We start from the raw sequence: 22827 nt of genomic DNA on the forward strand, positions 1-22827 counted from the left end.
CACTTGCATCCCCTGGGTGGATAGGTGAAGGAACACTCTGGTGGGAAACCAGATTAGCTGCCTGCCAATGACTGTTCATCTCTTAAAGTGACAGGAACCAGATCCCCTGTTCAGGGCTACCTCCAGATTGCTGGGTGACAAGAATAAATTAATCTAGGGTCTGGGGTGGTACACTAAGGAGATGCTAGCTAGCTCTTCAATAGAGACTGTGCTGCAGAGAAGGCTTGTAAATAGTTTCAGGAAGTTGTCCTCAGTTTATCAGTACCCTTGGGCATCCTGCACACCCCTAACCTTATCCCAGTTCAAATCCCCTCAATACACAACAAAAAGCAAACCTCAAGGACTGATTTCTGACTCCGGATGCAAGATTTTGTGAAGATGCGTGATGCCTGGCTGTGCTGTACTATAGGCGGACCCAATTCATCAGCAACTCCTAAGGGGGTAGTGCTACAACTGTTTTGACAATTGCATTTATGGTCATTGTGGTGCACTTACATGCATTTACTGTTGTTGCGCTGAATAAAAGTAGGACATGTTCTCCATTTATACAGCACAGGCCAGTGCATATCAACACAATGCACTGGTGTTAACTGTTGCTATTGAAATACATTGCCTTTTCAATGTACTGTATATGCAGTGGCACGAGCACATCTGGTGTTTATTAACCCTAAAGGTTTTCTATAGTGTTGTAGGTGCCTGTTAATAACAGTAAGTACATTTGCATTACTTACAAACCACTATGTTAATTAAATTGACAAGCACACTTATAGCCTTATTCTAATAGCAAACAAACGATGTGCAATGCACAATACAAGGCAGAGCAACAGTTCAATGCCAATACAGCCATGAAGAATTTCTTAATATATCCATTACAGTAGCAAAATAAGGGACTCCCCTAGTTCAAAACTGAAAAGTTCAAGTTCACCTTTTAGCTGTAACAGGAAGAAGGAGCAGCACATAGATTCAAACCTCCATACTGTATGAAAACCGTTCTTTGTGTAGCACTCAGTCCAGCAAGGGCCTGCTGATTTGATCCCAAGGTTCTGTGACAGACCCAACCAGGACAAGGGTTTTTGCAGGGGACTAGGGGCTAGCCTTCTACCCATGCATTATGGATGAAGGACAGGAAATGGAAGCTGAATTTCAGTGGAGACTGCAGGACGCTCTGGCCCAGTTTGATGACTCTGTCTCAACAGAAGGCGAGGTAGACTGGAAGGATGTGTTTCAAAGAGAACTATGGAACGAGGCCCTCAGGGAGGTTAAGGTTCTCTGGGGAGAATTACTTCCAACCGCACCGCAGTAATTTTGTGATCAGCTTGCATTGTGACTACCATTCCTAGGAGAGGATCCTTGAGAGGAATAGCAGGTGGAGCTGGAGAGGCTGGTCCAGGCGGAAATGGTGCTGGACGATGGGTATCGGGCGCTGCAATGGTATGCTACCCAAGTGTGTCTGTGGCTGAAGAATAGTGATCCCATAGAAGGCTAGCCCCTAGTCCTCTCCAAAAGCCCCTGTCCTGCTTGGGTCTGTCACAGGTTCCTTCCACATTAAGTGCACTAGCAGCAAAGCACACAGTCTCTGACAATTTCCTGGCTCAATGATTATTCTAGGGGTACCCTTTTTTTATGCTTTATTGAAAACTAGAACTTGGATGGGTGAAGGGTAACTGTGGGATACTCCAGTAATGTTAAGTAGTAACTTGAGGATACGTATCTCCCTCCTAAAGATTCTTAGTACAGTCCTTGTAGTAATAATTGATGGGCTGAGATACGCAGGGACACCATGAGCAATGTCTACTTTAAGTACAAGCTGACTCCAGCACAAGAAGGATAGCAGCAGCACATACTCACTGTGATCTCACACAGTTGTTTGTACTTGTTCTGTTAGTCGATCCTGCTCAGATGCTCACACACTGTAGTTGGTAGCAGACATTTTATTAGGTGCTCATAGCCGCCATTAAACATGTGTCTGTGTTTAGAACTACAACCAAAGAGACCAAATAACACAGCTGTACCAGTATCTAAGTAGTGAGACCCCTAGAGGCCATACACAGCATATAACATATTGCTACATCCTTTCTCTTTTAAATAAAAGAACAATGAAATATAACAAACACAAAATGGTGAAGTAGAACATAGCTATAAGTTAGATATAATCCTTGAGGTGAGCCGGCTTTCTGATTGTTCTGCCAGCTCGCGTAACATATGAGGTTTCTTCACAGAAATCTTGGTGTTCTTCTGATTCTGGCAGTCTATTTTCTGGGACTGTCTCTCTCTGCCTAGAGACCTCCCTATGCTCCTCAGCAGTCCCTGTTTCTTTGTTGCTGGTATTCATAGTCTCATCGCTTTGAGTGTCCATATACTGTTCCCAGGGCCCTGTATCATCTCCTTCTTGTGTTTTTCTCAGATGTCTCCGATTTCTCCTCCATCTTCTTCCTTCCTCTGTTATAATTTCATAGGACCGTGGTCCCAATTTCTGTACACCCTTCGCTTTTTTCCAGTGTTTGTCATATTTGCCTATTGGCTGAATCCGTACATTATCATTGCTCTGGAGAACAGGCAGATCTTTTGCAGATTTATTATAATAGAAAGCTTGCCTATCTTGATTCTTCGTTAGTTTGGCTTTAACATTGCCCACAAGCTTTGGCTTTAGTAGTTGACCTGCAGTTGGTAGGAGAGTCCTTGTACGTCTACTCATAAGCCGCTGTGCTGGACTCGTGTCTAGGTTTTGTGTGGGTGTGTTTCTGTGGTCCAGTATAGACAGGTAAATCTCTGTACCTGCCTGTTTTGCCTTTTGCATGAGTCTTTTGGCTGTTTTTACTGCTGACTCCGCTTTACCATTACTCTGTGGATATCCAGGAGATGATGTCTGGTGCTCAAATTCCCACCTCTCCCTGAATTTTTTGAATTCTTCCGATGTAAATTGAGCAGCGTTGTCCGGAATGCCATATCTGGCAAAATGGGCCTTGAGTTTTTTAATTACTGTTTTGGCCCTTGTGTCCTGTAAGTAGTCTATCTCCCAGAAGTTGGAAAAATAGTCCACAGTTACCAGATATTCCTTGTCGTTCCACGTGAACAGATCTGTTCCTACTTTTGACCGTGGTCTGTTTGGAATTGTATGTGGTTGCAATGTCTCTTTCGGTTGCTTATCATTGCACGATGCACATATTTCACACTGTGCTATAAAGTTTTTTATGTGGTCATTCATTCCAGGCCAATAAACATATTCTCGTGCACGACGTAGACATCCTTCTACACCTAAGTGAGTCGAGTGCAATCTTTCTATAATGTCTCTTCTAAGGGATTTTGGTATGACAGCCCTTTCTCCTTTAAAGATGATTCCATGCTGCACAGAGAGTTCATCTCTTATGTGAAAAAATGGAGAAACCTCCATTGGAGCATGCTGCTTGTGTTTTGGCCATCCCTTCAAGATGACAGTCTTTAGGATCTGTAGAGTTTTATCTTCCGCTGTGCAGGTCTGTATTTGTTTCAGCCTGTCTTTTGAGACAGACAGATATTCACACATATTGATGCTTTCAATGTCTTTTTCTTCTTCATTTGTGATGGGTAAGTAAGCTCTGCTTAGGGCATCTGCAATCAGTAAATCCTTCCCTGGACAGTAACAAATGTTAAAATCATATTTCTGAAGCCTTAACAGCATACGCTGCAGTCTTTTTGGGGCATTCAGTAGTGGCTTCTTTGTAATACTTTCTAAAGGCTTGTGATCTGAATGCACCACCACTTGTCGACCGTAGGTGTACTGGGGAAATTTCTCTAACCCAAATACTACCGCTATTAGTTCCTTCTTGATTTGAGCATATCCTTGCTCTGTTAGAGTTAACGCTCTGCTTGCATATGTGATTGGCTGTTTATCCTGCATTAGTGTGGCTCCAAGGCCGGTTTCTGAGGCATCACATTGTACTACCACTGCTTGATCTGGATCAAAATATTTTAGCGTTGCTGCGTCTGCAATAGCATTTTTCACTGACTGAAAAGCAGTTTCATGGCTTTCTGTCCATTCCCAGAGTACGTCTTTGTGAGTTAGCTGTCTCAGTGGCTCACACATGTCTGATAAATGCTTGCAAAATTTGGAAAGATAATTCACCATGCCCAGGAATCGTTGTACTCCACGTATATCTGTAGGTGTCGGCATGTCCTGTATTGCCCTCACCTTCTCTGGATCGACTTTAACACCATTTGAGGTAAGAAGATGTCCAATATATGGTACTTCTGTCATTTTTAGTTTGAAGTTTGCCAGGTTCAGTTTGATTTGTTTTTTTCTACATCTGTCTAAGAATTGTATCATCTTTTTATCGTGATCCTGTGTTGCGGATTCTAGATCATCACCTTCCCCAACTATTAGTATATCGTCTGCTATTATTTTTACTCCAGACAGTCCTTCCAAAGCTTGCATCAATTTTTGTTGGGCCCTTTGGGGTCTAAGTAAGGAGGTGAGGGGGCATTTTAGCCATTAAAGGATTGTCACGTGTGAATCACGCACACTGCACATTACTTTGCATGAAGAGTGAAGTCCTGCACTAAGCATTGCGTCATCATTAGTATCATTATTATCGATTGTTTGGACTTTTCTTGCAACTGAAGATTGGTTCATCTTTGTTTTGAGCACTGTTATGTGTTTTGTCACTTTATTATTTATGATTTTATGTGTCACTTTTTGCACGAAATATTCCCTATAAGGATATACACGTATGACACTATTAATTACTTATTGATCACATTGGTTTTATACCTGTAGGGGTATATTGTGTTTGAATAATTGCAACACGTATTTATTGATTATATATATTTATTTTGCATTTAGCGCTGCACTGTTTATTTTAATTGTTTATCTACTTATTTTGAGTATAAGTTTAGTGCCAGCAGCTTTGTTCTAAGGGTAGGATTCCATGTAAGCGCAGGAGGTTTTTTGTGAATTTTTGTTGGCACACTTCTGGAGCCGGGCTTAATCCCATTGGCATTCTCAGCCACTTATAGCGTCCACGTGCCAGAACCCATTTTTCACATCACATACCGAAAATATTTTAGCCTTTGATAGATCTGGTAGAATATCTTCTATTGTTGGCATTGGATAGTGATTTCTTTTAAGGGCCTTATTCAGTGGCTTAGGATCAATGCATATTCTTAACTTGCCTGATGGTTTTTTCACTGCCACCAAACTTCTTATCCAGTCTGTGCTTTCCTGTACTGGTGCTATCATACCTCTGCTGTGCAAATCCTGCAGTTCCTCTTTAAGCGGTTGCATTAAGGCTACAGGTACTCTTCTTGTAGGCAGTCTGGTAGGCTGTATTGTATGATCAATATCTAGTTTGTATTTACCTTCCAGGCACCCATCACCTTCAAATAAATCAGCATACTCTGTTTTTATGTGGTGAAAATCCAAAATGTATTCTGCCTTTTGTTTAGGATTTTGAGTATTCTCAGAAACTTCCAGAGCCATGATGTTATGGGACTGCACCTTTATTAAGTCCATAGCCTGAACTGCTTTAACTCCTAGCAAAGGAATGTGATCGTCCTCCTGCAACACAGTAAACTCCACTCTGTAGCTCTTTCTGTTACGTGGATTTCTTAATTTTAGCTTGCATGTTCCCATGGGTTTCAGAACACTTTTGTTGTACATGACCAGTACCTTATCAGTGAGCTCAATGGGAACCTGTTTGTTAAGCAGAGTAAATGGAATGACATTGCAGCTTGCTCCACAATCCAGCTGAAATCTTATGGGCTGTTCATTCACCATAAATATGGCAAAGAGCTGCTTTGCATCATTGGCTACTGGATGTTTGACTACATTGACGTTCTCTGTTGCAGACTGCAGCTGCAGCCATGTGATGCCCTCTGTGCTGTCCTCGTCTGTGTCCTGGGTCACTGTGTGGACTTGTCTGTACTGTTTGCTGGTTTTGAATCTGCACATAGCTGAAAAGTGGTTCATCTTGCCACAAGTCCTGCAGGACTCCCCATATGCTGGACATTTCTCTTTGTCTCTTTCATGTCTTTTGCCACAGTATTTACACTGGACTGAGCTCACAGGGAGCCTGGACCTTGCTCTGCCTTTCACAGATACTGCATGTACTGAGGCATCACTGGTGCCCTCCATCATCTTCAGCCTGTCTTTAGTCAGCTCAGCAGCCCTGCATATTTGTATACATTTCTCCAAAGCCAGCTCTTCCTCCCTCCGTAATCTTTCTCTGAGGTGAGAGTGTCTGATGCCACACACTATCCTGTCTCGGATAAGGGAGTCCCTGATGTCCCCAAATCGACAGGTTGCAGCCAGTCTCCTCAGCTCTGTCACATATCTGTCCACACTGTCCCCAATCTCCTGATTCCTTGAGAAGAACTTGTATCTCTCCACTGTCTCATTCTTTTTGGGGTCACAGTGCTTATCAAATGCTTGCAGTATGTCTGTCAGTGCCATGCTGTCTGTGAGCAGGGCCTCGGCTAGTTCTCTGCCTTTTTCCCCAATCAAGTAATAAACAGCTTTACTTCCCTCTGCTCATCTCTGGGTGCCACTGTCAGGTCCACATACAGAGCAAACTCTTCCTTCCAGTGTCTCCATGTCTGTGAGAGATTGGAAGAAGTGACATCCAGTCTCTGAGGGGGTTTCAGGCCACTCTCCATAGTGCAGTCTGATAGGGACTCTGTACTTACAGTTGCTGATTCTCTGTACAGTTCTAGTGTCACACAATCTGTATTTGTAGACAGAAGACTTGCTATTCAGAGGTCCAGTGCCCAGCTGCCACCATGTTCTGTTAGTCGATCCTGCTCAGATGCTCACACACTGTAGTTAGTAGCAGACATTTTATTAGGTGCTCATAGCCGCCATTAAACATGTGTCTGTGTTTAGAACTACAACCAAAGAGACCAAATAACACAGTTGTACCAGTATCTAAGTAGTGAGACCCCTAGAGGCCATACACAGCATATAACATATTGCTACAGTACTGACAGATGTCTCTGGATAGTTGGATGCCTCCCTCCAATATCAGCCAGACATTATTTCAGTAAATTGAACAATATGGTAGTGTGACCAGAGCACCCCTACCAAAGAAAAGGAGGTTACTAAAGGATCCAAGCAGAGTAATATGGGTTCAAAAATTACAAACAATATTTTATTTGATCACATAGATCATAAGGAGGTTAAACATAAGCACGGTGAACATATCAAACAAATAAAATCATTTTAAAAGCACTTGGCGTCCTCATTTCTGGGTCATATTGGCAAATAGGGTACCATATAGGGCAATGTGAAATAGTGGTATGGTTCTTCTGATCCTAGGTTTCCATAAATTTCCAACTTGTATTAGAGTAAACCGTGTATTCAACAGGTATGTTCTTGGTATAAGCCAGGGTATGTAGAATAACCTCCTGGTATATGGAAACTGGAACATAAAGATGAGATAAATAAATATATGTGATAATCAAGGAGCTAAATCGCACCTAAGCCATACTAAGCCACCCTATACAGTAGTCAATGGACACTTTTATTACCTTCTCAGTAGTTAGACTGTCATACCAGCTTCTTAAGTGTGGAGAAACCTAGGATCAGAACCATACCACTATTTCACATTGCCCTATATGGTACCCTATTTGCCAATATGACCCAGAAATGAGGACGCCAAGTGCTTTTAAAATGATTTTATTTGTTTGATATGTTCACCGTGCTTATGTTTAACCTCCTTATGATCTATGTGATCAAATAAAATATTGTTTGTAATTTTTGAACCCATATTACTCTGCTTGGATCCTTTAGTAACCTCCTTTTCTTCGGTAGGGGTGCTCTGGTCACACTACCATATTGTTCAATATGTATTTCTTGGGTTTATGGATCCACACTTACAAGTTAAGTGAGTTGGAGATATGATTATGACACTAATATTCGTGTCAATATAGGTGGCCCCTTTTTGCGTTCTATTTTTGTGATATATTTGTTTAAAGGTTCTTATAACCTGTTCTGCCACCTCTTGGAGGTTTTGATTGTGTTTAAACATTTGCACGGTGTACACTGACTGCTGGACAAATTATATTCCTTGATGACCACCTGGCTTCCCACCCCCATATGCATCTTTGAACAAGCATCAAGGACCTGATCCTATTTCAAGTCGACAGGAGTCCTCTTGATCATAATTGATGGTAATATACCCATATTTTGCGTTTGTTTTCAGGGTTTTTACTTGATGCTCGTGATCTATACAATAATTTTTATATATATCCTCAGAATCATTTGGTACTGTGGACTTTGTTTCACTTGGGGTGGTTACCCAGGAAGTCTCCACACTTAAGAAGCTGGTATGACAGTCTAACTACTGAGAAGGTAATAAAAGTGTCCATTGACTACTGTATAGGGTGGCTTAGTATGGCTTAGGTGCGATTTAGCTCCTTGATTATCACATATATTTATTTATCTCATCTTTATGTTCCAGTTTCCATATACCAGGAGGTTATTCTACATACCCTGGCTTATACCAAGAACATACCTGTTGAATACACGGTTTACTCTAATACAAGTTGGAAATTTATGGAAACCTAGGATCAGAACCATACCACTATTTCACATTGCCCTATATGGTACCCTATTTGCCAATATGACCCAGAAATGAGGACGCCAAGTGCTTTTAAAATGATTTTATTTGTTTGATATGTTCACCGTGCTTATGTTTAACCTCCTTATGATCTATGTGATCAAATAAAATATTGTTTGTAATTTTTGAACCCATATTACTCTGCTTGGATCCTTTAGTAACCTCCTTTTCTTCGGTAGGGGTGCTCTGGTCACACTACCATATTGTTCAATATGTATTTCTTGGGTTTATGGATCCACACTTACAAGTTAAGTGAGTTGGAGATATGATTATGACACTAATATTCGTGTCAATATAGGTGGCCCCTTTTTTCGTTCTATTTTTGTGATTATTTCAGTAAACTCTTTAGACCAGATCCTCCAAAAAAAAGTCAGCTCCAGCTAAGTTCTGCAGAGTACAGCTAGTACAGCTGGGACCTCATTGAGCAAATGGAGAAGCACAGTTGAACTTCTGTCTGGGTCCTTCTCCTCCTGGACAAGAACTCCTCTGCTCCAGGCCCCAGACTATTTATGCACTCTCTCTGGCACCTACTGGGCACCATTCTGCAAGAATTGGATGGGACCACATAAATATTCATACTGTATATTTGACTCTCCCAGCCCACTACTTTCCGGAGCCATCCAGAAGGCAGGGGGAAGCAGCCAAACCCATAGCCTGTGAAACTCAGAGCAGGCCAGAGTAATCACAAGCAGCTCCACTGATTATGGGAGAGCTAAAAAGCTAAGTTTACCTAACCTAGCTAGCAGCTTAACTAGAAGGGTGCTATATCTATATTAATCTTCCATAAAAGAACATGGCAATGGACAGATATGTTTTATCAAAAACGCTTGACAGTTGGCTAGGACTAAAAGTTCTTTCTATAATTTGTCTGCCTGTCATAATGTTTCTATATCGGTTTTGATATAGGTTAACAAAGTTCAGAGGCTGAATTTGCATGTGTCTTTTTACTATGGCTATGTAAACTGCAATTACCCAAAGGAACAATTCAGATCTAATCTTTTATTATTTTCACAAGTCTTACTTGATGGTAAAGTACAATCTGATTACTTTGGGTTACTATATTTTGTCATTCTGTCACGGTCATGGTTTTTGAAACTTCTCAGTACATTCAATGACTTGACAGATGTCATTCGAAAGTTCTTCAAAATTTGTTTGCTTTTAAAGTTCGATTTTGGAGTCAGTGGACTTTGCCAAATGAAAATCACATACAATGTTAGAAATCAGTTTGTTCAAGAAAAATTTTTCACCGTGCTCCTTCAAATCTTCTTGCCAATGAAGTAAAAAATGAATGCTGATTTGACCGCAGTAATTTTTAACTATGCTTGTTTTGCAGCTGCTCACATTGGTGTTGGTGTGGTTGGGAAGGAAGGTCTTCAAGCTGTCCTTGCTAGTGACTTTGCAGTGGCCCAGTTTTCTTACCTCCAAAAGCTGGTATTTTTCCATGGACGTTTATCCTATATCCGCTTCTCAAAGTTCTTGCAGTATTACCACTACAAGACATTTGCATGTCTTTTCCAGAATATCTGGTATGCATTTTTTAATGGCTTCTCTGCTCAAGTAAGTACCAAACTAGCCAAAATACTTGTAAGGGTAATATAGAAAGCAATCCGTTAGAAATGAAAAAACTCACAACAGACTTTGTTCTAAACATGTATATATAGATGATATTACCTTATTCTCTAAAAACGTTAAAAAATGGAGATCTAAAAACTTATTGCCAGGAAGTCACATGAAGTATACTCCGAAGCATCTGAATTAAGCTGTTGGCATATAAAATGTTTGCTCTGATTTGATTCATGACATTTTGGCACTGAAATCAACAGTGTTAGCAACCTGTCATTCTCTCAGTCATGTGACTGTGCATGGGCAATTGACTGCTAAGCCTGAGCAGTCACAGAGAAGCAAGTCACATGCTCCCCCATAGTTAAAAGTGCTGACACTGTCATGTTTTCCTGCATGGGCATTCCTCTTTAGGGGTAGTTTAGGTTAGGGATAGCAGTTCAATTTTAATGTAAAGGACAAATGTAACTAAGCTTAACCACCCACACTGTGATAGGTGATGTTGCGCTGCTATAGGTAACAGTTGATATATGATATCTGAAATGTATATGAAATCCTTATTATGCAAATAACTAAATTGTCATGCATAGAAAAACATATATAACGTCTAGTGCATTAAACGTGTAAATATAGACTTAATGATTCTAGACCTAGATTCCCTCTGTGGACTTCAATTATATGGCTGCCGATGGCTCCCAGTTCCAAAAAATCATAGACAAAATGGTCACCACTAATGATGAATATTGATTATTGCTGGTAAAAACTACAGACTATTTAGCACCTACATTAGATAGCCTCTGTATTAGATGATTAGTATGGGTTTTATTTATAGTTAAATATATTCATTGTGGATATGTGTACATATTTTTATAGAACAATGTTTTATATGGATTGTATTATTATTATTATGCGAGCGCAGCATGAGCACACATCTATTAGCCCAGTTTCCCTTTGTGGACTCCAATTATATGGCTTCTAGTTCCAAAAAATCATAGAGTAAATGGCCGCCACTAATACTGAATGCGAAGGATACAAAAAAATGGCCACCAATCCAATTACATCTATAGAGTATTTAAGGACATGTAGTTTGCTCACTGCTATCGTCACGTGACTATGACGTAACATGTAGGGCAAGAGCAGAGGCAGATGCAGATTGGAAGTGACATCATACGGAAGCACTTATTGTGAGCTCTGTAAGAGAAGAGATTTTAATATTGTAAAAGTGTAATATATTTTAATAAATATTGGAATGTTTTAACATACTACACCATAAGAGGCGCATTTCTCTCCCCACATACGAGTAAGGTGACTGCAACAGTATGAGTCCATAAGAGTCTTAAAGGCACCTTTCATTGGTTCCAAGTAAGAAAGGAATGGTGAGCCCCTAGTGCTCTGAAGGAGAAGGAGGCATAGAGAATTGGTGGAATCAATGTGGACTTTATGAATTACTACAATCAATAAGTCTATGTCTGGACATGTTGTAATGCACTAGAAGTTTATATATGTTTGTTTGTCTATGCATGACAATTTAGTTATTTGAATAATAAGGATTTCATACACATTTCATATATCACTTATATCAACTACTACCTATAGCAACAAAGCATCCCCTATCACAGTATTGCATTTCATTTAATGTGGGAACACATTTGGATGCTAGCAGCAGCAAAAGACATTTAAAGAGAAACACACCCAGTTCATTGGCATTTTATATTCCATTAATTTGAATAGCACAATCTCCAGTTTAAAGCAGCACAGGGGTATTTACTATTTAATTTAACCACCCACACTCCTGTAGGTGCTTACTTACCTACTAATCTGATGGCTAAACATTAAAATGAAGTCAGTAATGACAGTCACCATATTTCTTCCTTGGTTTGGTTTAAAGAATAGGTTCAGTATTAAATAATTCCCCCACCCAGAGGTGCTTATTTACCTTCTCCTTTATAGCAGCAGCCTCCTGTATTGTCTTCATTCTAGCCAGTAAAAATCTTGTGTTGGGCTGCCCACACCTGCTCACTAACATCCTATAGAATTGATAGGGACATTGGTCCTGCAGTAGAGTAAATCCCATCCAAGTCTAAAGCTTGTTAGCACACAGACAATGGTAGGCTTCATAATTATCACATGACAGGTTTTTCTTTAAGGTTGGTATTTATGGTGTTATGTAAGATTCAAATTTTAGGGTTACTGTTAGTCATTATTTTGGGCACCCTGATAGTCTGGAGGACCATTGGGTCCACATTAAGCCCAAACCTTATACTAGCACTATGTATGTGTGGGTCACCTAGGTGGTTGGTATCCCTTTGGGGTACTTGATTTGATACTGTGAAGGGATATTTAATACATAGGATCTGAGGTCCTCATTGGTCTGTTTGCTCATCTCAGGGACATTGGCAGCTAACCTGGATGTTCAGAGAATGATTTATATACTTTTATTATAGGTTTACAAAATGTGTTGAGTTGAACCCCATGCCTGCATTCATAAATGTTAAACGTCACTTTTTAGGCTAAGTGATAAAGTGTTTGTAAATATAAAATGTTTTTATTCTAGCTCTGGGTAGAAAGGGCAATTGTTAAAACTGTTCCTTTTGACATTTCCCATGTCCCAGTGACAAAATGTGAGAGGAAAATGCACAATTTTATTACCACAAAAATATGTGTCTCCACTGAAAGACTTTGTCTATTCTCTTTCTAGAGACAATTGTAACATTTTAGATTTTCCCTTGTCTACAGTACCAATTAGCGGTTGCCATGACAAATAGAGAAAGTGAATTTTCACAACGAGGACACAGACAAAATAAAAAATTGGCATGGGTTTCAGCACTTCCCCACTCTAAAAAACAAAAAAACTGAATTTTGCCATTTGCTATAGTATATCAGTGCAAGATAAAGTTGAGGATTGGCATAAGGAGTGCTTCATGTGAGAAGTAGCCTAAGGGTCAGGTAACTTTTTAGTGCCAAAGCCCCCACATTGAGAACTTCCTGGAGCAAGGGTTCTTGGTCCTGAAGACCAACATACCATATATAAGTGTGATACCATGTAGGGAACATTCAAAAGCTTAAAAATGTCTAGATAAAAATCTAAAAAACACAAATCAAAAAGATCTGCCATGGCAATTCTTTTAGCAAAATCATTTCAGGGTTGGATACCCCTGTGAGTTGTGATTTTTTTTTTTTTTTTTAAATTCAGGCATAATGTCTAGTGATTATTACTGTTATGAAAATAGAGAAGCATAGACAGAAGAGAACATTGGTTAGATTGTAAAGAAAAAACAAACATAAAAATTAACTACATACAGCTCCATTCTCATTTGTCAACTGCAAATTTACAGTATATATTTATATGCTTTATTTGCTGTGTATGTCACTCTTATTTTAACAGGCTGTGAGTGATATCTGGTTCCTAATTTTCAACACTTTATTCTACACTTTCTACCCAGCACTTTACATGGGGATGCTGGACAAGGTAAGTGGCAGAATGACAAATAAAATCATTTTTTTCTGGTACATTACAAGGCACATTCAGAAATGTAGGGTTATGCTGCCACCTTCAGGAGATGACAATGGCAAAGCAAAGCTGCTAGGACAGTATTGCATAACCTCTCCCACTCCTGGCCTGCTTTAAAGTAGAAAATACTTCCAAAAAAATAAATGCAATATACTGCAGTTTATCAGTTACGGGATGCAGTGACTGCATTAGTTTATTTATTTTTTATTTTTTATTAGTTTGTTATTTTTTGGTGATCCAGCTAGTAATGCACTTTTGTCTTAGGGTGTCTCCACACTGGATGAAGGAGCAACAGATACGTCTTTGGACAGCAACATTGTCAATTTGGGGAAAGGGTAGCGTTAGATGAACTTGTAGATTTAGGTGGACTTGGCCTTGGTAAATTGCAAATGTTTTTGGGTTCAATCAGTCCTTTGTTAGGGTCCTTAGGAGACTGATGTCTTCCGTCTGTTCCAAGAGAGCAGAAGCTGTCATTGATATTTGCTTTCTTAATTTCAACTCTGTATTTTGTACTTTTATCCTGGCACTGTACAAAGGGACAGTGGACAAGGTGTGTGTTAGAATGACTATAAAAATCAAAAATATTTTTTAACTTTTTTTTAAAGATTTTTCTACATTTGCTGCAGAGAGCTGTAGGCTCATTTTGTAGCTTTATGGATTGGTTCATCTTCAGAGTCACCTTGGAAGCTGTACCAAACCCAGCAGTGAAGAATTGGGATTATCTGGTAAGAGCTTTAGTGCACTGGACACTGCATATAGGTGACCACCCCCTTGGTACCATCAGTGTAATGTTGGTGGAAGTCACTGAGCACTTTACAGGTCAGGGCCATGGCTCACACTTCAAAAGTCCCTAGTTACTGAAGTCTCCTGCAGGAGTTTGACCACCAGAAGGGTAAAGTTATGGATACCTATTATCAGTGGTGTATTTTGGTTTTGTGCTGCCCTAGGCAACACTAAATGCCTGCCCCCCCCCCCCATATCTAAATTGGAGCAAACAGAGCTAAGGGAGTATTGGAACATAATATTTTATTTTTCCATATAAATAATTCTGTTAGGATAGGGCACAAAAGAGAGATAGGGAGAGAGAGAGTCACTGGCCACAGAGATATCAGCAGTGCTGCCTCCCGAAAAATGACACCCAAGACAAATGCCTTGTTTGCCTCATGGAAAATAAGCCCTGCCTAATATTCTATAAGTGGTGGGGACTGCACCAACAGGGATAAGTCAGGGTCTTTTGACCCCTATTTGGAAGGAAGGGGTGCCAGGGTGCGTATGTTGCGACTCTCTTACGGGTTTGTACAACCCACTGGCTGCAACACTTGGATCACAGTCAAGACACAGCCTTTTAATTTCAGCACCTTTTTTGCTTACTCCTGGACTGGTTGCTATATGGATGTGTGCTCACCCTCTTTATGGTTATCCATTCTGCCCACTTTCTAGCCAATTCCATGCCTCCCACAAGTTCCATGATTCTTAGAATGTTCTGAGCTTCCTGCTTTCTCCAGAGTATAGTCACTTTGTGTTAACCCTTCCTGCTCCAGAGTAGTTGTGCGTACCCCTTGTGGTCTCAATCTAGACCTAGTATGGCAGATCAGAGCTGCAAAAGCAGCAGTACCATGCTTCACAGCTTTTAGTCTACTTACAGCACAGGGGAGGCTTGCAGTGTACCCCTAACAAACCTTACACTGACAGTTTGGATCCTGGTCCTTTGCCTAAACTGAAGCTCTCATCTGAGTCTCCCCCTAACCCCTTGCTTCTGTTTTGGCCAGGGAGGAATTTAAAGCTGCAGTGGCTGAGGTTATGGGAAAAATTTTAACTGATTGCTGACTCAGAATGCAGGGACTGCAAATGGGCTTCCTCACCCGTCTCTGCAAAATTTGTTTATGAATTTCAAGCTGTAGTTGGGGGTACAGGGGCAGGTACCCTGTCTTACTAAGTTGGTATTTGAGGAGTCTGTTTACTGGGATAAGACTAAATCTTAAAGACACCATTGGCATTCTCACTAACAAGGTCTACACATGTCTAGGCATAGAATAGCCATATTCAGTTATACCTAGAGACACTAGTCCAGGCTCTCTAAAAAGCCCCCATGTCAAATAAGTCTTTCCCCGTACACTCTTTGCTACTGTCCTTTTTATATGAGAATTGGCCTAACCCACATAAGGTTTTCACGCCTCCTAAGCAGTTTGCACAATACACTATGGTGGTAGAGTGCTTAAAATAGTGGGATGTGAATCCTGCCATTAGCTGTCTTAACAAGACCTTCTCTGTCCAAATAGTGGATATACCAGCATTCATGAATCAGATGAATAAAAAACTAGTGGTCCATTTCAAAAACTCTTTCACTCTGGCAGGTCCCGCCATGCAACCTGCCGTTGTGGGAGTGAGAGCTACAGATATGTCTGGGGTTTTGGGTTTATCCCTTTCAGATCATTCTGTCTTGCATCAGCTGGAACTCATTCCTGTGGCTCTGTGCTTTTGTGTTGATAGCCTGGTGAATGTAATCTTCCAAATCTCTATGATGAGTTTCAATGCTGTGCACATGTAGAGAACCCTTTGCTTAAAAAAGTGGGCCATAGAAAATTCATGCAAAAGACATCTGTTAGGTATGCCTTTCAAGAGAAACTGTCTGTTTGCGACAACCCTAGACAAGTTTATCAAGGTCAAGAGGAATAGGTGCACCTTTTTGCCCTGGCAATATGCTTTCCTTCCCAGTAAGGGTTACTTTTCTTACACACAACTTTCCAAGGCAAAATATGTATCTCAGTTTTGCCAAAAGCCCTGGACAGCAAAATTTGCCAATGTGCAGCCAAGTCGTCCTCCTAGGCAGTCCCTTACATCCAGTTTAATTCCAGGCTATTGCAACTCAACATTTTAGATGCATGGGATAAGTGCATTTGCTTGTGCTGTCTTGCTTTGGTGTGATGGGTCACAAGCTTAGCTCTGGAGTCGGGAAAGTCTTTCATTCCCCTCTGCTGGAGGGTGATAATGATGGATGCCAGCCTGTCAAGCTGCACTCTCTCTCTGTTTAAAGGACATGGTTGCTTAGATGAGGCTTGTGTCGCAAACGTGCGCACCAGAGACTGACGCAGTCCTCCATTTTGTTAAGAGTTCTCCATGTTCATCCCCCCTCATTCTCCCCCTGCCTCTCTGTTCAGCCACAGTGACATCTGGTTGTGGGTCACTGGCAGGCTAGTTTAGGTCTACGCCCAGACAACCCTTCCCTAAATGGGGTATTGGTCCTTGACTTCAGAGACACCCCCTGCTGGGGAGCTACAAAATGGGTTGTCAGGCCTAAGAGAGCTAAGTTGAAGACGTCTCCCATTTTAACATCAGTACCACCTGGGGAGACCCGCACCCTTTCGCTCTGAAACTTGGATCTACTAACCCAGGACTTTGGCAAGTACCTTAACCCTTTCACCTCTCTCTGATATCTCTTTGCTGTGCTGTTAGTCTCTGTATATTTATATATATATTTTAGTTACATCTTTTCTGTAAATATTTTTATTGCACCCGTTTGACCTTTTAGTAATAAATCTTTCCTTCTGAAAGTGTTGAACTGTTTCTATAGCTCTTTATTGCAATTTACGAATTCCTGCCTCTAAAGAGAACGCTACTGTGTTTGTTGAATCCTCTGTATAAACATGTTATACAGACGATTACCTCAACCATTATAGTGTTATAACTGATATCGCCGAGTTTCCTCTTTTTCTGTACAAAAAGGAGGTGGTGGCAGTGTGAAGGGTTAATTGCGTAATTAACCTGACCCAGTAACAATTGCGCAGGCTGCCGGTACATCGATTGTGATCCAATTAGCTGGAAAATCGTTGTGCAGGGTGCAGCTGGGTGTGGCATTGTTACGCACGTGACATTGCAGTTTTAGATTGGCTAGTCCTTCGGTCACGAGTTTGGTGAGAAGGGCTGGGGTCTGACGCCGCGATCGTGACATATTGGCTGGCAGCGTATGTGGGATAGTTGCATTAAGAGCTTCAGTGGAGTGTTAAAAAATTGGCTCTGCACTGAAGGATTGTAACCTTTGTGGAAACAGTCCTTAGAAACAAGCGGTGCATATTTTATTGAGAGAGAGAGAGAGAGAGAGAGAGAGAGAGAGAGATCCTTTTTCTGCTTCCCATTCTATATTTGCTTGCAATTATGCCTGGTGACACAGAATACAAGAAAATGAGCAAAATTGATTTGAGTGCGGAATGTGCCTCACGGGGAATGGACGTCGGTCGCAAAAGGTTTGATTCGGGATCTACAGGAGCATGATAGCTGAGCAGATCAGAACTCAGGGGAACTTGAGCATGACAGGGTTCCCGCTACCTACATTCCCAGTGGCTCAGAGACAGCCTCGCAGGATGGGCATACAGAGACTGACACTGGAGGATCACCGAATGGTATCGTCACACCACCGCCTGAGTGGGCCAGCACCGGAGTGCCTGTAACCAGCAGAGACACTCCTCAGATGCAGGAAGCCCTGAAATGCCTCATGGAGACAGATCTTGAGGCATACCTGCGGTTCCTTGAACGCCAGGCTGACAGAGAAAGTGCGGAACACCAGGCTGACAGAGAGGTGGCGGAACGCCAAGCAGCGGCTGACAGAGAGGAACGCCACAGGGAAGCTGATCGTCGGCACGAGCTGGAGATGACAAGGCTCCAGCAGCAGCAGCAGCGACAGAGCCAGAACCTCGGGTCCTTAGAGCACAGGGACGCCTCTCTGGCTGTGGGCGCAGCCAAGTTTCCAGTGATGGAAAAAGATGTGCCCCTAACTCAATGGGCTCGGTACCTGACCCCAGGGCTACGAGGCAAGGCCCTGGATGCGTTTGTAGAACTGCCAGAGGGGCAGGATGACGATTATGAAGCTTTAAAAGATGCCATCATCCGGAAGTACCAGATGACCCCGGAAGTGTACTGCAAGCGGTTCAGGTCCATGCAGAAGGAACCTGGGGACTCTTACACGGATGTGGCGAGTCACTTACGCACAACATTCGACAGTGGACTAAGGGACTGAAAGCTGACTCCTACGAGTCTTTGGAAGATCTCATGATATCGGATCAACTTCTACACATCTGCCTGGCCGACGTCAGACAGTTTGTCTTGGAGAGAAAGCCAGCATCTACTAAAGCTGCAGCCGATTTGGCAGATACCTTTGTCCACACGCGAGTGTCTGACCATCGCAAGGCTCCTCCGAACGGCTGGAAAGGAGGGATATCGCCCCTAGCAACCTCTCCTACGCCGGTGAGTCAAGATTCCCCTCCGCCCACACCTGCAGCCCCTGGGGCCAAGCCATCCCTGCCTGACAACCGCAGATGTCCCACCTGTGGGAAAGCCGGACATCTCAGGACGCAGTGTCCTGAGCAGAAGCAGATGACATCATCTGGCCAGCCACTCTTCTTCCGTGCTGTTTGCCGCAGGAAGATGCGGGTAATCCCCGCCAATTTGCAGCCAGTCACTGTGGGCAACTGGTCTCTAACTGGTTTCCGGGACACCGGGGCAGAAGTCACCTTGATCCGACCAGAGGTAATCGAGCCAAGGAACCTCATCCCAGGAAAGTTCCTTACCCTCACAGGAGTTGAGGGGACCCATTCAAGCATACCCTGTGCAAAGGTATTCCTAGACTGGGGTGCGGGAAGATGGATAAGGGAGAAGGGGGTCTCGGATGAAATTCCCACACATGTTTTGTTGGGTGCTGATCTAGGCACTCTTGTTTCTTATTATGCCCCTGCCGAGAATACCCGGAAGGGCCCCCTGGAACTCTCTGGACATGCCAAGGTACTGTGTGCAGATATTGGGGTAATTGGGGTAATGTCAGGATTCTCCATTAGCTGGAGAACGAGAGGAAATCCCCTTGCCTGGGGAGGTATCGAACTCGTGTCATTGATATTATCAACGTGACTGTTTCTGTCGCTGCTTTTCAATGTGCACATTGACAGCCTAACTTCTTCAGATACCATATGTGTTTTATTGTATTTTTTCTTACTCACGGTTTAAGTTATTATCCTACCATTAGATGTATTTTTAGCATAAACCTTCTAAATGTAGCTGCCTATATCAGTTTATCTATATAGGAACAAAAAATCCAGAACCCAGACATGCTGGGATATTTAGATATGTATGTCATCATTTTAAATGCGATAAGCTAAAATTTTGCAGTTACAGTTTTTTATTATAGTATAAGAAGACTGCACCTCTCTGTTTTGAACCTGTCGCTGAGGAACTGGAATTATAAGAATCTGATATAGGAAATGGGAATCTGTCAGTAGCAAGTAATAATGAGCAAAGTCATTTGCAAATCATGGAAACTGTAATTTTTTTTATTTGCCTAAATATATGCATGCAGATTTAGCTATTCAAATTATGATTTTCTATGCATGGGTTCCTAACTAGAGTGTTTCTCAGGTCAGGCAGATCTGTGTGCAATTAGCCAAATCAGTTATTCTCTTGATGTCATCATCACTAGTAACGAGTTCTGTGCCCAGAACCAAGGAGTCAGTATAATATGTAGTATAGCTTTTTATTATTTTGGATATTCATCAGGGAACACAATGCATCTGCAGTTGTTATGCATCTGCATACCTCCACTCACAAAGTGTTATGTCAATAAGTCTGTCTATTGAATTAACATTTGTGCTTTATGGAATAAAGTGATTTAGCTATGTCAACTATTATGTCAAAAATGTTATTGAAATATATGCCCAGCATAAACACTGCTAGCATTAAACAAACTAATGTTGTCTTTTTGTTTTGTGTGTAGGATGTGGATAGTAAGAAAAGTCTTCAGCATCCTCGTCTGTACATAATTGGCCAGAAGGACACGTGTCTTGGTTTTAGGATCTTGGCAAACATAATTTATGGTATCTACACTTCATTGGTTATGTTCTTCCTTCCATATTTTGCTTTCTGTGATTCAGCAGGACCTGGAGGCATATTTGATCACCAAGTTTTTGTATACACAATGAGTAACATCTACTTCTTTGCAACATTGGCTGAGGTAAGAAAACTTTAGATCCATGGGGAGTGGTGGAGAAGGTGACTATATAGAGTTTAGCTGTAAGCGCCCTCTAGACACCGCACACCAAGGGCTTGTTTACATGTGCTCCAAAATGTGGCTTTGTACACACTTTTTAAAGTGCTCTGAATGCCAATCAAAGCCCGTCACTAAATTAAAAGGTTACCTTACAGTTCTGTTTACATGTTGCTTTTGCTTTTCTTCAAAAATTATACCCCATGATGCTTTCATGGTGCTCTAAAGCATCTCCGAAGCCTCCATAGAAGTCTTTGACAAAGCTCACTTGCAGTGCCTGCAGCGTTTGAGAGGCTTATATTCAGCTTTAGCTTCATTTTGTTTTGGAGGTATTGCAGAAATTAGATTTCCCAGGAAGCACTGGGAAACCAAAAAGCGAACCTTTCAATCCAGATTTAAAGCCAATAGAGCCACTGATGGACTTTTAATTTCAAAACTGAGGAAAATAATATTTTGGAAATAAATGCAATATTTTTATATATTATATAAAAGGCTATTCTGTCTGTTTATTCTGTCTCCTTTTTCGCTGGATAACAGGTTGAGCTTTCAGAAATAACGTAACATATTCACTTACCAGAAAAAAATGTATAATATAAATGTGATAATATAATCAACACCTATTATATCGCGCCAAATGCAACTTGTGTGAAGAAGCTGCCACTATATATAGACCAAAAAATGCATGTAAAAGTAAAACACCAAAATAATAAAGTGTTTAAAGTGGGACTGGATAAATCATCAATAATAAAATTCAATAATAAAATGTGTTGTGATTAATTTTTCTCGAGTTTATGGGTATTCACGACACATTTTATTTTGGTGTTTTACTTTTACATGTAACATATACACTGCTCAAAAAAAATGAAAGGAACACTTCATAGCATCAAGTTAATTAAACTCCTGGGATATTGATCTGGTCAGCTAAGTAGCAGAGGGGGTTGTTAATCAGTTTCAGTTGTTTTGGTGTTAATGAAATTAACAGGTGCACTAGATGGGCAACAATGAGACAACCTCCAAAACAGAAATGGTTTTACGGGTGGAGACCACTGACATTTTTTTCCCTACTCATCTTTTCTGATTGTTTTTCATTAGTTTTGCACTTAGCTAGGGTCAGTGTCACTACTGGTAGCATGAGGCAATACCTGGACCCTACAGTGGTTGCACAGGCAGTTCAACTCCTCCAGGATGGCACATCAATATGTGCCATTGCCAGAAGGTTTTCCATGTCACCCAGCACAGTCTCGAGAGCATGAAGGAGATCCTAGGAGACAGGCAGTTACTCTAGGAAAGCTGGACAGGGCCATAGAAGGTCCTTAACCCATCAGCAGGACTGGTATCTGCTCCTTTGTACAAGGAGGAACAGGATGAGCACTGCCAGAGCCCTACAAAATGACCTCTAGCAGGCCACTGGTGTGATTGTCTCTGACCAGGATGAAGGAACTGGTACCATTGAATGGCCCCCCAGGCTTGCCTCGCCTAAATCCAATAGAACACCCCTGGGATATCATATTTTGGTCCATCAGATGCAACCAGGTTGCACCTCAGACTGTCCAGGAGCTCAGTGATGCCCTAGTCCAGATCTGGGAGGAAATACCCCAGGACACCATCTGTCATATCATTAGGAGCATGCCCCAACGTTGTCAGGCATGAATTCAAGCACGTGGGGGCCATACAACTACTGAGTAGAATTTTGAGTTGCTGCAATGAAATTTCAGAAAAATGGACTAGCCTTCTACATCATTTTTTCACTTTGATTTTCAGGGTGTCTTTGAATTCAGTCCTCTGTAGGTTGATAATTTTAATTTCCATCAAATGATGGGACATCCTTATGTTCCTAACATATTACCCAGTCCATATCAGTATAGATATCCAGCATGATATTTTTCCCCATTGAGATCGGAGGTGTTTTCAAACTGTTCCTTTAATTTTTTTGAACAGTGTATTTCTAGCTCATATACTATATAGTTAAAGGTTTGGGCACACCTGACCATAATACCTAGATTAGCTTTTTAGACATCCCATTCCAAATCATAGGCATGTTGCCACTAGCCCCTCCCCACCTTCGGTTTGTGGCTAAACAGTCTCCATTCTTCTGGGAAGGCTTTCCAAGAGATTTTAGAGTGTTTCTGATATTGTAAGAC

At 41.4% G+C, this 22827-nt stretch overlaps 1 protein-coding gene across 1 annotated transcript in view; it reads left to right on the forward strand.

Moving 5' to 3' along the window:
* LOC149451389 (phospholipid-transporting ATPase IC-like) overlaps window positions 1-22827 on the forward strand; it is a 162168-nt gene that overhangs the window by 126544 nt on the left and 12797 nt on the right. Inside the window, exons 23-25 of the mRNA XM_089690727.1 lie at window positions 9925-10148; window positions 13537-13620; window positions 20417-20653. Of these exons, the coding sequence (XP_089546853.1) occupies window positions 9925-10148; window positions 13537-13620; window positions 20417-20653 (545 nt within the window). The remainder of the gene's footprint in view (window positions 1-9924; window positions 10149-13536; window positions 13621-20416; window positions 20654-22827) is intronic.

Source organism: Staurois parvus, unplaced genomic scaffold (assembly GCF_062004578.1).
Source record: "Staurois parvus isolate SC_StPar_1 unplaced genomic scaffold, SC_StPar_1.0 ptg000541l, whole genome shotgun sequence".
NCBI classification, from domain to species: Eukaryota; Metazoa; Chordata; class Amphibia; order Anura; family Ranidae; genus Staurois; species Staurois parvus.